Consider the following 17,444-nt stretch of genomic DNA (forward strand, 5'->3'; position numbering starts at 1 on the left):
CAAAGAGGCTCTTGCTGTAGATTCAACTCTTGAAAACCAACTCAGCATCTGGGCTTCTCCGTGTAGCTTCTTGCACCCTCCTTGTCTGGGGCTGTCCAGTGAGCAGTCCATAGGATCTAACCTGTGTTGCTCACTGAGTGCAGCTTTGTAATTGATAAACACACTTGCACTAATGTCTTGGATATCTCCTGCAGAAGGCCTCAATAAAGAGGTTTCTCCAGCAAACAATGTTTTTGATTAATACATAGATGAACTCCTACTAAAAGGCCCAATCGGAGCCGAGAGATGAACCTCTGCTTTTGGGTACCATTGAGATTGACTTTATCCACAATCAGGTCTCTGTTGATGAATGTATGACGTTACAACGCAAACATTTACAACGCATGCCTTTACAACGCAGTTTTTACATCGCAACATCCATTACAACGCATTTTTGAAGCTACATTTACAACGCATTCCATTACAACTCATACCATTACAACTCATACCATTACAAAGTATATTACTTTTAAGGCAACAGTAGGGTAAGTGTTGGATAGTGTAGGGGTAAAAATTACTATTCCCACTCCAGTGAGTGCAACAGTAGGGTAAGTGTAGGTTAGCAGAGGGGTGAAAATTACTACTCCCACTCCAGTGAGTGCAACAGTAGGGTAAGTGTAGGCTAGTGTACAGGTAAAAATTACCATTCCCCATTACTTACCTTATATTGCATTGTAATGACATGCGTTGTAATGACATGCGTTGTAATGACATGCGATGTAATAGCTCCGTTGTAATGGCATGTGATGTAAAGGATGTTGCGTTGTGAGGACTGCGTTGTAAAGGTTGTTTCCCTCTGTTGATATCTGTGTGTGGGGGGGGTTCTTAAATATACCTCCCGGCCCCTCTTACCGAGCCCTGTGGATTCATCTCTTGATGCTGAGAAGGGTTTTTCATTAGGTCAAACCCACCATTCACAAACAGGGGACTAAAATAAAATACATGAGCACGCCGGATCCATGAATCCCTTGTAAAGATTGAACTCTATCCGGGTTAACATAAGCAGATCTTACGCAAGAGAAGATCCTACCTCTCTCACGTTGGAATGCAATCCTAGTAGATGCTTCAATCCTCTGCACCACTTAAGGCTATGCTCCACTCCAGGAGCGACGCTCCACTCGAGGCCGCGCTCCACTCGAGGCCGCGCTCCACTCGAGGCCGCGCTCCACTCGAGGCCGCGCTCCACTCGAGGCCGCGCTCCACTCGAGGCCGCGCTCCACTCGAGGCCGCGCTCCACTCGAGGCCGCGCTCCACTCGAGGCCGCGCTCCACTCGAGGCCGCGCTCCACTCGAGGCTACGCTCCACTCGAGGCTACGCTCCACTCAAGCCTCTGCTCCACTCAAGCCTCTGCTCCAATCAAGCCTCTGCTCCACTCAAGCCTCTACTCCACTCAAGCCTCTGCTCCACCCAAGGCTATTCGCCACTGTGAGAAAGTGCCATCTTTCTTGCATGGTATGCCCCCCACTTTTTGCTGAATTGCTGATGTACTTTGACTGAGTGTGCCCTGGGCTCCTGCCAATCAGGTGCCCAGGGCCTGTGTCCCTTCCCTAAAACTGCATGAAGCCTAAAACCCAATTGGCATCTCTGGCCACATGTCAGCCCCTGGTAAATGGTACCATAGGTACCCAGGGCTCTGTGACCAGAGAAGGCCCGAAGGGCTGCAGCACTTATTGTGCCACCCTTAGAGGCCCTGTACCCTGACCCACACACACACACTGCCTTTGCAGGCTGAGTGTCTTGGTACAGAACAAAACAGAGAGGCGACATGGCACACATCCCCATGTGCCATGCCCACAAACACACTGCCCTGGCATATCTCAGTCACCACTCTAGCTGGGTGCACTATGCCAGTGGTGAGGGTACAGGTGCGTGAGCCCTGTACCCCTACAGTACCCAGGGCCATTCCTGGGCACTGTAAGTGCAGTGCTGCCATTAACAGTATATGGTGCTGGGAGGTCGTCATCACGAACTCCACAGCACCATGATGCCTACACCGAATACTGAGACGTTTGGTATCAAACTTCTCAGCACATTAAACCCACACTGATGCCAGTGTGGGATTTAATGTAAAATGTACAACAGAGTGCAACTTGGAGTTGCCCCCTGAACCTAAACTACAATCCACGTCCTGTCTGAGAGGCTGCCTAGGCTGCCACCCAGCAGACATGTTGCTGGACCCCTGGGTAGAGAGCCATCCGCTCTCCAATGCACATCCTGGGTGAGGTGCTAGGTCTCCTCCCCCAAGATGGGCAGGGGGAAGCTTCAAAGGCATGCCTCCTTTGTGAGCCTCCCCAGACCACTTGCTGTACTCAGCAACTGGTCCCCACCGGTTCTAAGCCCCCACTCTGGCGGGAAGACTGGCGGGAAAGCCCAAGTGAGGAAAGGGGGTGTGCCAGCCTCTGTCAACCCCACCCCTCAGGTGGGGAGGCGAGGTGAAGCACATCTCTGGGCTCTCACCATCTTGAAGATGGGGAGCCCTGTCCAATCAGGACTAGTCTCCTGCCCCCCTCCCAATGGAAAGTGGCAGGATAGGGGGTGTACCCACCCAGGGAAAGGGACCCATTGGTCCCTGACCTCTACCTACCTGTAACACCCCTAAATTTATTATTTAGGGGCACCCTGAACCTTCCTTCCTCAGATCCCGAATCTGAAACAAGCAAGAAGAACAAGAAGAAAGAAGACCTGCCGTGCAGCTGCTAACAAGAGGAAGACACCAACTGACTTGGCCCCAGCCCTACAGGCCTGTCGACCCTCGAACCTGCTCCTGCTAAAACCCGGCGTCTCCGCTGGTCAGCAACCTCAAAAACCCCAGAGTACCTGACTGCCTTGTGACTCTAAAAAGACTGGGACTCTCACGAGCAGTGGTTCTGCTCAAAGCAAGTAACAAACCCCTGGTGCCAACCAGGAACCGCGACTCCTGCACACTCTGCACCCGCCAAGCCTGGCCTGTGCCGGAGTAGACAAAGACCACAAGGACATCCCCCTGGCGACTGTGACCAAGAATCCAGCACCCAAGGACCCACCTTGACGCTCCTGACGACGCCTGCAGCCTCAGAACCAGGGACCCCTCCAACCGCAACCAGCTGAGGGTAAGATTTCTCAATGTGAAAAGACACCCCTGCACCCGGCGGCCCCCTGTGCCCAGCTCCTGGGTGTCTACCTAACCTACACCTTCCTAACTTACCTCTCGAAGTGGTGGTCACACTTGAAGAATCTTCGTCCCCGAGTTTGCAGCCTTTGTTCCTCTTAGAGCTCCTTGTTGAAATCCATTGAGCTCCCAATGGCTCAAAAGCACCCGGCACCCAGCCGTCCGAGTGCCCCTGGGAGTGCAACCTCTGTCCTATTTTTCTTCCCCACTTGCCCTGAGTGAGTGACCAGGAGCACAGCTCCCACAGCCGTGTGGCCTGCTAGCAGCCACCAACCAAAGGCCTCCTGCCCGCCATAGACTAACATTGGGCCTAACTCTCTGCACCCGGCTGCCCCTGTGCTGCTGAGGGTGTAACAATTGTACCTACCTGACCCTGGGAGACCCCTGAGTCTATGCCCAAAACCTTAACTCTGCCAGTTGAGTACTTACTTAAAAGCCGATAACTCACTTTTTCTCCATAGGGTAACAATGACTGGTTTCACTTGGAATTTCTTCTAAGTGCCGAGTTTTGAAAGTTTTAAATATTCACTAAAAATCAGCCAATCAACGTAAACGAAATTACTCACCTGTTGTCAAGAGAGATCCCAGTGCTGGATCTTGGTGCCCAGCAATGACCCTGAAAAGTAATTACAACCGTACTTACAGATAACTTGATTTTCCTCCATAGGATAACATTGCCTGTTTTTTGCCAGAAATTCCTCTGTGTCGATTCTTGAAACTTACAAATATTCCTTAAAAATCACCTGTGTAACAAAAACGATTTCTTCCAACTGTTTACAGGAAATGCACCAAGGTTGAATCCAGGATCCAACCCGGAGTAAGAAAATCATACAGAAAGAAATTGAAATTGCATTTACTTAAGTCCCATTGAGCTCAATGTTATAATTGTGTTTGAATTGTGTTGCCTATTGCAACAACTGTAACTATTGCATCTAAAAGTCTATTGCTTATTGAAAGTATACAACTACAGCATTTTATTCTGAGAAAGTATTTTGATACCTATTGTTGGTTCTAAAATAAAACCACAATATATTTTTATATACAAAACAATTGGCCTAGAGTGCAGTTCTTGAGTGTGTGAGACCATTTGCTGACTGAGTGTGTACAACAAATGCTTTACACTGTCCTCTGATACTGCCTTACTGCTCGACCAAGCTACCACTTTAGAGAGTAAGGTTATATCTAACTTTAGCCTCTGCCAAGCCTCTGGGGACTGTGGACTCTGCACACTGAAACTTACTTTGGTGCAGTATATACAAAGCCACTTTCTTACATGCACTCAAGGCTAAGCTCCACTCAAGGCGACGCTCCACTCAAGGCGACGCTCCACTCAAGGCGACGCTCCACTCAAGGCGACGCTCCACTCAAGGCGACGCTCCACTCAAGGCGACGCTCCACTCAATCCTCTACTCCACTCAAGGCGACGCTCCACTCAAGACTATGCTCCACTCAAGACTATGCTCCACTCAAGACTATGCTCCACTCAAGGCTACGCTCCACTCAATCCTCTACTCCACTCAAGGCTATGCTCCGCTCAAGGCTATGCTCCGCTCAAGGCTATGCTCCGCTCAAGGCTATGCTCCACTCAAGGCTATGCTCCACTCAAGGCGACGCTCCACTCAATCCTCTACTTCACTCAATGCTATTCTCCATTCAAGGCTATTCTACACTCAAGGCTACGCTCCACTCAAGGCTAAGCTCCACTCAAGGCTAAGCTCCACTCAAGGCTAAGCTCCACTCAAGGCTAAGCTCCACTCAAGGCTAAGCTCCACTCAAGGCTAAGCTCCACTCAAGGCTAAGCTCCACTCAAGTCTCTGCACCACTCAAGTCTCTGCACCACTCAAGTCTCTGCACCACTCAAGTCTCTGCACCACTCAAGTCTCTGCACCACTCAAGTCTCTGCTCCACTCAAGGCTATGCTCCACTCAAGGCTATGCTCCACTCAAGGCTATGCTCCACTCAAGGCTAAGCTCCACTCAAGGCTAAGCTCCACTCAAGGCTAAGCTCCACTCAAGTCTCTGCACCACTCAAGTCTCTGCACCACTCAAGTCTCTGCACCACTCAAGTCTCTGCACCACTCAAGTCTCTGCACCACTCAAGTCTCTGCACCACTCAAGTCTCTGCACCACTCAAGTCTCTGCACCACTCAAGTCTCTGCTCCACTCAAGGCTATGCTCCACTCAAGGCTAAGCTCCACTCAAGGCTAAGCTCCACTCAAGGCTAAGCTCCACTCAAGGCTAAGCTCCACTCAAGGCTAAGCTCCACTCAAGGCTAAGCTCCACTCAAGGCTAAGCTCCACTCAAGGCTAAGCTCCACTCAAGGCTATTCACCACTCAAGGCTATGCACCACTCAAGGCTATGCACCACTCAAGGCGAAGTTCCACTCGCGGCGAAGTTCCACTCACGCCTCTGCACCACTCACGCCTCTGCACCACTCACGCCTCTGCACCACTCACGCCTCTGCACCACTCACGCCTCTGCACCACTCACGCCTCTGCACCACTCACGCCTCTGCACCACTCACGCCTCTGCACCACTCACGCCTCTGCACCACTCACGCCTCTGCACCACTCACGCCTCTGCACCACTCACGCCTCTTCACCACTCACGCCTCTTCACCACTCACGCCTCTGCACCACTCACGCCTCTGCACCACTCAAGGCGAAGCTCCACTCAAGTTTCTGCGCCACTCAAGGCTATGCACCCCTCAGGCTATGCTCCACTCAGTGGCAGACAGTCACCACCTCAGAAAAGTTGGTTGACATATCCTTCATATTCCACAAGGTCCCTTGTCTAACCATCTCCGGCAAACTATAAGTCCTCAAAAGTTGAAAGGTGTTACAAATGAGGGCCACCAAATCCAAAAAGGTCCCTTGCACAGGGCAGTCATTCCCTAGGGCCAGGACTACTGCCTGGAACTCCTTCCCTGCGAGCACCAGCCCCGGGCCGCTTCTCCTTCACTCCTCCTGGCATCTTCAACATCTTCTCTTCCGCATCTTCTTAAATTAATGTAACTCCTTCATTTTACAACAGTGCTGTTGGTTCTGTCACACTCTCTACGTTGTTGTGTAACATTCTTGGTTTTCGTTATGTTTTTTGGGTCAATGATCTTGTGCATCTCTTGTGAAATGAGGAGTTCTTTGTAACACGCCTAACCCTTCATGGCGCGAGGCTGCTCTGTACCTCTGCTCTGTGGAAAACACATGTGAGGGATGATGGTTAGAGTTTGTTTTAAGCTTGTGGTGGAAATTGCGGTTCAGATGCCTTACAATGTCTTGGCTTGATCGAAGACCTTTCACTTTGCATTGTAGGAGCGATATACAATATAATGCACACTCCACTTATACAGCTAATCCTCAATCCTTTACAGGCTAGCTTGGACAGCATCCCTATTGTGATGGAAAGTGTGCAGGGCTGTCAGTTTCCTTGCACAGGGAGTGAGGTCACCTCCAAGTGTGCAGGGGTTCCAGAACTCCATCACATCTGGTCCTCACCTGCTATTTATTTATAGTCACTGGCGACAAAACGCGAATGTGCGTGAGAGTTCACAAATGGACCTCAAGAGAGCAACTGAAGACAGAGTTTAATGAAGTGACAGACACAGTAAAGTGCAAATTGTAGCCGGTATTATTATTGAGTGCAAACAGGAGCATGTCCAACCTTCACAGGGGGAAACACTCAGAGATGAGAAGGGTCTTCACCTTTAACAGTACAGCAGTAAAGCATAGGGTTCCCCTTGCACATAAGACATGTCAGTAATGACCAATATTCTTTCATCTGGTTCCTCATTGAAGATGTGCTTCTCTTCAGCCTGTGAGTCATTTACACACCAACACGCGTTTCGTCCTATTAATAGCTGACTGTTTCAAGGCGTTTTTTTGTTACAGAAGGACACATTCATTTTTGTTAGGCGCAGGGAGATTACGTGATTTGCCCAGAATCACAGGATGTTTAGCGTCGTTGCCGAGACTCTAATCTGGTTCCCCAGCTTCAAGGTCGACCGCTGGAGCCATAAGGCTACATCCGATCCCCAATATTATACTTCGGATGCTGGGCTACACACGCCTCCTTACATGTAGCTCACGGACTGGCAGTGCTTTAATGTAGGAGTGAACATGTTACCTCTTACAGACGTGTCTTTCTTCAGTGGTTTCCCAATACTCCTTCTCAGAATATCCTCTGTTGCAGAATGTTTTTGGCCGGTAAATGGTTTTCTGGTGGGCTGAGTTCTTTTCTCTGATTACAAGATCTGCTTGAGCTATTTACCTCATCAAACTCTTGACAAGACTTTGATCTGAAATGTAAGCCTTGAAAAATTCTGCAAAATGTTAGGTCGAAACACGTGTCGGCACGTTAGTAGAACAGGCTGTAAATAATGAAGCACATATACACTGAAGAAGAATTTTCAAAACAACATAAGCAGTTTGTCATTGGATATTTGCATGTGTGATGTACAACGCTCACCCTCCTGTGGTCTGTGGGTACTGGATGGACTTTTCATTCAGGTTGGACAATATATCACGGAGATGGGGCATTGGCTTGGTGTGTGTCATGGGCTGACTCTTCTAGTCTATAAAACCATAAAAGGTGCTCAGATATTGCAGCAAGCTCAGCCCTTGTGCTATTAGTCTGGGGTCTATGAGAACATGTGATTTAGTAATGATGATAAATTGGTTCTCTGGCTGCTCGCTGAGCCGCCATCATTCAACATTGGCGGAATCATTTTGGAGAGATGGATTTGATGGCAAGGGTCCATTTCATTAATGTGTCGTTTGAAACGCAGGGGGGCAAAGCATCGAAGCTTTCAGGACCAGGAATGGCTTCAACATGGTCTCATGCCCAAATGTTGCACTTCGCTATCCCTGGTTTGTGACGAGAGGGTTTATTGATCCTTTATTTAAATTAATCGATTGTGATAAAAGCATACATGAGAGTCCTCTGGTAAGAATATGAACAGTGAAGTTCCCACCTATGACCTAGAGCACTTTCTTGCATTCTTTGACTTCCACTTTCAACTTTTGGGGATGAATGATACCCCCAGAATCCACAATGAACGTCATTCAAATGACTGAAACACGGGGGCATCTTTTATGAGAGCACTGCGTCACTTTTGCATCACGTAAATTGGCGTTGGTGGTTCGTAGGGGGGTGGTGAGCACTCGTTTTTGTACCAATGCTTTTTCATCATTATACTTTCATTCAGAGCAAGAGCAAGAAATGCAAAGAATGGAGAAGGAAGGAGGAAGAAAAAGACAGTAAAACAGTAATCAAGGGAGTAATAAGTGATGCCAAAGACCCTGCAAGATTGAGATAGAGAGGCAGTAAGAGTAAGGCGGAGTAGGAAAGAGGCAGGAAATGGAGTCAAGACTTGCCAGACATTATATTCAGAGATAAAAGTAGGTAATGTGTAGGGTGGTGGAATAAAGAGCCATAAGATGGAATGAAGATGAGGCAACCTTGGTAATTATGAGACAAAAGTGACAAACTGTAGGGTGGTGGAATAAAGAGCCATGAGATGGAATGAAGATGGGGCAACCTTGGTAATTATGAGACAAAAGTGACAAACTGTAGGGTGGTGGAATAAAGAGTCATGAGATTGAATGAAGATGGGGCAATATTGGCATTCATGAGATAAAAGTGACAAACTGTAGGGTGGTGGAATAAAGAGCCAAGAGATTGAATGAAGATGGGGCAACCTTGGTATTCATGAGACAAAAGTGACAAACTGTAGGGTGGTGGAAGAAAGAGGCATGAGATGGAATGAAGATGAGGCAACCTTGGTATTCATGAGACAAAAGTGACAAACTGTAGGGTGGTGGAAGAAAGAGGCATGAGGTGGGAATCGGATAAAGACTAGGCAGCCTGGACATTTGTCAACCCTGGTTTTCATCAGTGTCAAGGCGAGCTCCTGAGAACCTCTATGGAGCTCTTCACATGCTACTTCTACAAATTCAACCCTGCCGAAGCTCCCAGCATATCTGTGAGGAAACATACAGGCTCTCTGATGTGCAAATTTAGTGATGTCATTTTATTAAAAAAACAACTGCTCCAACTCCATCTCAATACCACTGTTATGAAAGACGTGGCTGTACTCTGTCCCATTGGGATCCCACGGACACCAGCTGCACAGATCAGAGGAAACATGGCGTGCTTCACAGAAAACACATTGTGATACAACCAAAGCACAAGTGACATTCACTTCATTCCTGGAATCGATAATTAAGGTGTACAAAATGACCTCCCAGCACTGGAACAGGACCTGTACACTCCACTGTGTAGGTTAAACCCTTAGCAGTTGGCCCTGCCACCTCTTGTATGAGCCAAGTGTCTCCAGGGTCAGAGTTCAAGGTAATAACCACAGTATGCCCTTGAAGGTCCAGTCGCACAACCATCAGTTGTGTGAACTGGGTCCCTTTGTGGTTGAAAGAGCACCTCCCCAGCGGCCCTGAGGATGGACTACAGCACATAGAAGTCATTGTTGTTATTCGATAAGTCTGTGTATTGCTGCATGGCCAGGGCTGAAATATGAGGCCGCACGGGCACCTGGGAGTTGACAGTCTGAATCCAGTGCGTTCTCGTGCCATTGGCCACCGGCTTACAGAGATGGGTTTCCCATTTGGGCTTCTTGGCCATGCTGCTGCGGCCCCTGAGTCTATGGTCATCCTCACAGTACGTAACGCAGCACTGGCATGCCTTGGTCCCCTTCTGCCCGTTCCTGGCCTTGGCTGCTTGAGTGCGAGATGTGGCCCTCTCCGCCCTGCTGCGGGACCTTGATGTCGGAGGTGGCTTGCGTTGACCTTTTAACCTCCGCTTCCTCTTCTGGATCTGGTCCAGGCTGACATCCGACTGGGAGGAGCAGCTCTCGTTCCAGTTGGGCTTTGCGGTCAGGCTCCTCAAGGGCAGCGCCAAGTGCAGAGCCTTCCAGAACCTGGAGCTGGGCCGCTTGGACTGGTCTCCTTCCCACCTGATGACGGGAGTGGAGCTCTTCAGATGAACGATGCCGGGGTGCGTGCAGTGGACGGGCTTGTACTCCACGATGACCATCTTGGTGCAGATGGCGTCTTGGCAGACCACGCCCAGCTTGAGCTCCAGCATGCTGAAGCTCTTCTCAGTCAAGTAATCGGGACTCAGGACCACGATCATCCTCCGGCTTTTCTGAATGAACGCAAAGACATCTTCGACTGTATCTGGAGAGGAAATAGAAGGTGGACTAAATTAGTGAACTAGATTGATACATTTTTCGTTTGAGGAAAGAGATAATGTCTTCAACTGTATCTGGAAAGGAAATAAAGGGTGTTTTAAATTATTGATCTAGATAGATAAAGGACTTATTTTGATGAAAAGAAGCAATATTAATGGAATATTAGCATAGACTCCTTGAAGTAAGATGTGTATACTGTATTCTGCTGAGTAAGCAACACCGTCCACTTCACAGACTTAAGGAAGCACAAGGATTTGAGAGGGCAGCATTTCCTCCAGGAGAACAAGTCTTTAACAAATAGATCAATTTGTGGGCATGAATGAGCATTTGAAAGGCTACTAGTGGTAGAGACATGTCAGTAGCATGTCCGGCTCGCCTGACATGTAACTCACTCTCCTACCAGCCTTTCACCTCCTGTCCAATGGGAAATCAATCCATTTCCCTACATGTCAACTCAATGCAAATTCCTTGAATAAGGGTCTCTGTTTGCAAAGAAATAAAATCAAAGAATATTCAAATATTACTGCGAGGCACATAACGATGATGAAACATGCTATTGATACACGCATTGGTCTGGAAATATTTACCATGCTTGAAAATGTGTACGCTAACCAGAGAGGTCTCAGCCATCTTCTAATCAAGGCGTGGCATTGATCACTCAGGGGAGGAGGTTTGGGGTATTCACCATTTATCAATCACCAATTGCAAACCTTCTCCCATTTGTGATCAGACTTGACCACGTCACCGCGTCACATGTAAACAGGTTAGAATGGTCTACAGCATCATTCTTTGCAGAGAAGTAACTCCTGAAGACATGACATCAAGATAATAGGCAATCATACATGTTTGTGCATAGTCTCGCATTTGAGCAGGGGAGGGCAAAGCAAGCAGAAAAAGAAGTGTGCGAGCAGGGTAAGATATGGAGTGGTGTGGTAAATAAATGAACGGAGGCTCTTCTTATTTATTTATTTATTTATTTATTTATTTTTTGCATTTGTAATGCGCACAGATACCCACAAAGGGTTTCCCGGCGCCAGGGCTAAGAGGGCAAAACATAGAGGCAGTAACTTTCAAGGGCCACAATTATTTATTAAAAAGCCAAGTTTTAACGTTTTTCTTAAAACTGGCAAAATTCTCCTCCTTCCGTAAGGCTAAGGGGAGGGAATTCCAAAGAACTGGTCCCAGATGGGAGAAAGATTTCCCCCCCATTCGGGCCAGTTTGAATCTGGGAACCACGAAAGTTGCTCCATTTAAAGAACGGAGATTGCGTGCAGGAACATGAGGCCTAACCAATTTTTGCAGGTATTTTGGTGCAGTTCCTGCCCTGATCTTAAACATGTATGTCAGGGCTTTGAACCGAACTCGGTTCTCTACCCTCAACCAATGCAGGTTCCTCAGATGCTTCGAGATCCTTGCTGTCCTAGGAATCTTGCACAGCAACCTGGCTGCGGAGTTCTGGACCAGCTGCAATCTCCTGATCACGGCTAGATTGGAACCCAGGTATAAGATGTTACCGTAGTCAAGCCTAGATGTAATTAGTGCATTGACTACGGTCTTCTGGGTATCCTCAGGCAGCATCCAGATAATCTTCCTCAGCCATTTAAGGATCGTGAAGCAGACACCAGCGACTTTGTTGGCCTGCTGTTTCATTGATAATGAATCATCAATGCACACCCCCAAATTCCTAGCTTGGGTAGCCGGGGTGGGGAAGGCGCCCAAAGATGTTGGCCAGTGGGTGTCCTGCCACAGATCTTTATTTTTCCCCAGGAGAAGAATCTCTGTCTTCTCCCCATTTAACTTTAGCTGGTTCGTGGACATCCAGCTGAAGATTTCCTGGAGGCCTAGTTTCAGCACAGAGGGGGATGAAGATTCTGAATTGGTAAGGGAAAAAATAATCTGCGAATCGTCCGCATAGGTCATAAGTTCTAGACCTACCCGTTCTGCCAAATCGGCGAGGGGGCGGAGATACAGATTGAAAAATAACGGGCTCAAAATTGAGCCCTGAGGCACACCATGGGGTGACAGAAAAATGTCCGACTGGGCCTGTGAGGACGAGATCTGAAACGTCCTGTTGCTCAAGTAAGATCTAATCCAGTCCAGCGCTGCCCCTCCGACACCATCCTCACTCAGCCTGACAAGCAGTCTGTTGTGTGAGATGGTGTCGAAGGCTGCGCTTAAATCAAGCAAAACAAGAGCAACCGTTTGCCCGTCGTCCAAGAGTCCCCTGATCTTCTCCGTGACTCCCAGGAGGGCAGATTCGGTGGAGTGGCCTGCCCTGAAACCCGATTGGGAAAAATGGAGTAGGTTGTTATTCTCTGTGTAAGTTGAAAGTACACCATGGATGTGCTTCTCCAGTATTTTTGAGAATGCTGGCAGCAGGGAAATCGGGCGATAGTTGGCCAGTACCTCTGGATCAGCCGACGGCTTTTTCAGCAGAGGGCTGACCATGGCGTGCTTCCAGGACGATGGGACGGTTGCCAGATGAATGGAGGCGTTTAGTGTCTCGGCAATAATCCCCAAAGCCCTGTCGTCCAGTTGACTCAGAATATTAATTGGAAGAGGGTCACATGGAGAGCCCGACTTGATGGAGGTGGCTAAAGATTTCAAGATGTCCAGGGAGATGGCTGGCCAGGAGACAAGTCGGTTTCCTGGTAGACTTTCTAAAAGAGGAACTTTCCTGTCATCCCTCACCGGAACATTAATGTTGGCAAGAATAGTCTCGATCTTTTCCGCAAAATATGTGGCAAGGTCTTGACATTTTTGAGGGGTCAGGGGACGGGCAACTGCCATAGAGTTAGCTCCGGCTAATTCTTTAACTGTGTTAAAAAGGGTCCGTGCTTTATTGGCAGCAGTATTAATGGTCTCTGTTACATAGGCTGCTTTAGCTCTAGCACAGGCCGTGTGGTAGAGGTTTCTGGCCTTCCGATATGCTTCTTTTTTAAGAGGATCATACTGTTTGCGCCATTTCCTCTCAAGTCCCTTACACTTGGTTTTTTCTAGTTTCAGTGCTTCCGTATACCAGGGGACCGGGGGACGATGGACATTCCCTCTACACCTGGTAACGGGCAGACAGATGTCAACTGCTCTCTCAAGCCAGGTGTGGGCTTCCAGCGCATTCCTTTCCATATCAGCACCCAGAACAGGAAGGGATGCCTGTAACGCGTTCTGTAAGTCAGTTAGATCTAGCTTTTTCCAGTTTCTCATAAACATTGGAGGGCAAGCAGTGCCTGACGAATTAAAATGTTCAAGAGTAATACTAAAAAGCGTTAAAAAATGGTCCGACCAACAAATAGGGTCTGTTCTCAACCATTTCAACTCCTGTACACTGGAAATAATGGGGTCTAACAGATGCCCAGCTTTATGAGTGGGTCCCTCATTTCGTAGAGACATATGCAAAGTATTAAAATCCTCTAACAGGTTGACCGCTATGCTATTAGATGTATCATCCAAATGAAGATTTAAATCCCCCAGTATGGTCAAGTTTTGGGCATTCAGAAAGTAAGGCGAAATGAAATTAGCCAAGTTTGCAGCCCAACCACTGCTGTTTCCCGGAGGACGATAAATTAGAAATCCCGAAAACATAAAATTTGGATTTAATGAAATTTTAAAGAAAGCTGCTTCACATCCAGGGATATTTACTTTTTCAAAGTCACAATTAAAATCCCTGTTAAAGATCACAGCGATGCCCCCTCCTATTTGTTTATCCCTGTCTACTCTAACAATGGCATAGTTAGAGGGAAGGGCAGCGGCTACATCGGGGCCTGCACCATCATGCAACCAGGTCTCTGTTAGAAAAAGCGCACAAGGTTTTTCTTCAGCTAGGAGGTGGTAGATATCAGCTTTATGTTGAGGCAGTGATCTACAATTCACAGTATAAAATGTGAATGTGCGAGAATTTAAAACAGAGGTTTGAGTAGATAGCTTAGGTTTGTGTGATACCTCTGGGTGAGGCTGAACGGTTGTAAGAGCAAATGTACAGTGAGGGCATACTTGTATACCCGTTAGGGAAGGCTTTAAGACTGAGCATTTACTATTGCTCCTTGGGCGCATGGACCTTAACTGATCCACAGTGATCTTACCCGGACTAGCGTTTCCTGCCCCGTGACCCGACCTGGCCCGGACGGGCACAGACGGGCTGGTCTTAGGCTCGTCTTTGGCGCAGTCAAAGGCGCCTACCCTGCGCGCCATCGCTGCGCGCTGGGGGCCTCCGAGTGGCTATATACTCTCCAGGAAGCGGAGGTCTAGAGCGCTAACCGCTCGACACTCCGTCAGGTGCCGCCCCTGTCCCGCCCTCGACAACCGCGATTGGCTAGGATGCCGGTTGCCTCTGAAATACGCGGAAACAGTCCACGGCTAACGAAGATTGTCACTGGTGAGTGCAAGTATGTGCTCTTGTTACAGGGTGATTCTAAAACAACATATACACAATCAACAGTTTCGATTATTTAAAAAAGCGAGCTTTGACTCAGTGTCACTGCACAATGTGCATTTTAAAACAATTATTAGCCTCTGAAAGCAAATTATATTGACAAAATGTTCGTGCTCGGCGCCCAGCGGGGAGTAGCTGCCACCAACTCTTACCGCGTGGAACGTCTGCCTCCTCGCAGCCTAAATACTCTCCAGGAAGCGGAGGTCTAGAGCGCTAACCGCTCGACACTCCGTCAGGTGCCGCCCCTGTCCCGCCCTCGACAACCGCGATTGGCTAGGATGCCGGTTGCCTCTAAAATACGCGGAAACAGTCCACGGCTAACGAAGATTGTCACTGGTGAGTGCAAGTATGTGCTCTTGTTACAGGGTGATTCTAAAACAACATATACACAATCAACAGTTTCGATTATTTAAAAAAGCGAGCTTTGACTCAGTGTCACTGCACAATGTGCATTTTAAAACAATTATTAGCCTCTGAAAGCAAATTATATTGACAAAATGTTCGTGCTCGGCGCCCAGCGGGGAGTAGCTGCCACCAACTCTTACCGCGTGGAACGTCTGCCTCCTCGCAGCCTAAATACTCTCCAGGAAGCGGAGGTCTAGAGCGCTAACCGCTCGACACTCCGTCAGGTGCCGCCCCTGTCCCGCCCTCGACAACCGCGATTGGCTAGGATGCCGGTTGCCTCTAAAATACGCGGAAACAGTCCACGGCTAACGAAGATTGTCACTGGTGAGTGCAAGTATGTGCTCTTGTTACAGGGTGATTCTAAAACAACATATACACAATCAACAGTTTCGATTATTTAAAAAAGCGAGCTTTGACTCAGTGTCACTGCACAATGTGCATTTTAAAACAATTATTAGCCTCTGAAAGCAAATTATATTGACAAAATGTTCGTGCTCGGCGCCCAGCGGGGAGTAGCTGCCACCAACTCTTACCGCGTGGAACGTCTGCCTCCTCGCAGCCTAAATACTCTCCAGGAAGCGGAGGTCTAGAGCGCTAACCGCTCGACACTCCGTCAGGTGCCGCCCCTGTCCCGCCCTCGACAACCGCGATTGGCTAGGATGCCGGTTGCCTCTAAAATACGCGGAAACAGTCCACGGCTAACGAAGATTGTCACTGGTGAGTGCAAGTATGTGCTCTTGTTACAGGGTGATTCTAAAACAACATATACACAATCAACAGTTTCGATTATTTAAAAAAGCGAGCTTTGACTCAGTGTCACTGCACAATGTGCATTTTAAAACAATTATTAGCCTCTGAAAGCAAATTATATTGACAAAATGTTCGTGCTCGGCGCCCAGCGGGGAGTAGCTGCCACCAACTCTTACCGCCAGTGGTGAGAAGGTACTTTATTCAGCCACAAACCTGTGACACCTTAAGAACAGGCACCAGAGTTCTAAAGGACAAGTAGAATTCCCACCTTAACAAGAATGGAAACCAGGGAGTCAGAGTCTGGAATTCCAGGAGGTCATTAACATTCTACTGGAAGACAAGACTTTACAACGAGTGGGTGGAGGTTGGGCAGGCAGTGAGCGGGTCTGTCAGAGGGGACAGAACACTGTGCCGGTGGCACTGTGTGTGTGGGTACTGATGATTGTAGCAATACTTCTGGCCAGAATGAAGGAGACGGTGGAAGAGCTGCAGTCATTGGAGGGAACCCATCATCTCAGCCAATGCAACAAGGGCCGTTCTAAGGCCACATGGAGACATCAGCAGAGAGTTAATCAACGAGCCTCCATTGCACTCAACTGTGCCATCTACGTCCATACACTGCAAAGGAAGCGCACATTTGGTGATGCCATTTCCTGCCAAGTTGTCCCTTTATTAAAAGATACACTCTTATTATTTCTGTTTAGTGGCCCTAGAAGATCTCTACACTTAACTGCAAGAATGACTACAACCCTCCCCTCCGCTTCTTTCACTGTTTTATTTGAAACTAATAATCAATAATCATCAATAACCCATAAATGGAAAATGACAGATGGTCTCTATAATGATACTCATGTTACGGTCCAGTTCTATTATCAGGTCGTGAACACCAGTGCGATGGATATACCTAAAAGATTGAATTTCGAGTCCAGATTAGCCACGAGACCCAACAGTTGCATACTGTGTCTAGTGATCACAACAAAGGTATGAACCGTTGATTCCATCACTATAGGTAGATCAGTCAATATATATTAACCGTACTCAGACAATGGACAACATCACGCTCCTGCTGGTTGACCTTTGGTCTCAGTCACTTTCAAGTCATGGAAGCCCCATGCAACCAGGTGACTCCACCCCATCCCAAGATGGCCACCCCAGGTTCATAAACAGAAGAACAAAATGTGGTGCAGCTGTTCAGGAGATGGTTAATCCAAGGGACAAGGCAGACAAAGTCAACTGCCCTCCTGAAAACACAATTCCAGTCTTGGTGGCAGCGAGATTCACTTGGTGGAGTTTCGTCCAATCATGAATGGCCAAAGGACACTTCTTGATTGGAGATGCCGGTCAAACCTAGATCTTTACTGGGGCAGGGCAATGTCTGTCAGCTCATGTGTTGAATGTGGAGATGCAAGAGTGGCTTAAAGAAACTTGAGGACAATTTGAAAATAGAGGAAAAAGAGAGCAACCAAAAGCAC

General features: G+C 48.1%; 1 protein-coding gene across 2 annotated transcripts in view; it reads right to left on the bottom strand.

Annotated features, from left to right (window-relative positions):
- Positions 1–9,194: 9,194 nt before the first annotated feature.
- IL1RAP (interleukin 1 receptor accessory protein) overlaps positions 9,195–17,444 on the bottom strand; it is a 388,648-nt gene continuing 380,398 nt past the window's right edge. For both annotated transcript variants that reach the window (XM_085635879.1, XM_085635881.1), the window contains exon 11: positions 9,195–10,374. In XM_085635879.1, the coding sequence (XP_085492005.1) occupies positions 9,644–10,374 (731 nt within the window). In that variant the 3' untranslated portion in view covers positions 9,195–9,643. The remainder of the gene's footprint in view (positions 10,375–17,444) is intronic.

This window comes from Triturus cristatus, chromosome 11 (genome assembly GCF_964204655.1).
Source record: "Triturus cristatus chromosome 11, aTriCri1.1, whole genome shotgun sequence".
NCBI lineage: Eukaryota > Metazoa > Chordata > Amphibia > Caudata > Salamandridae > Triturus > Triturus cristatus.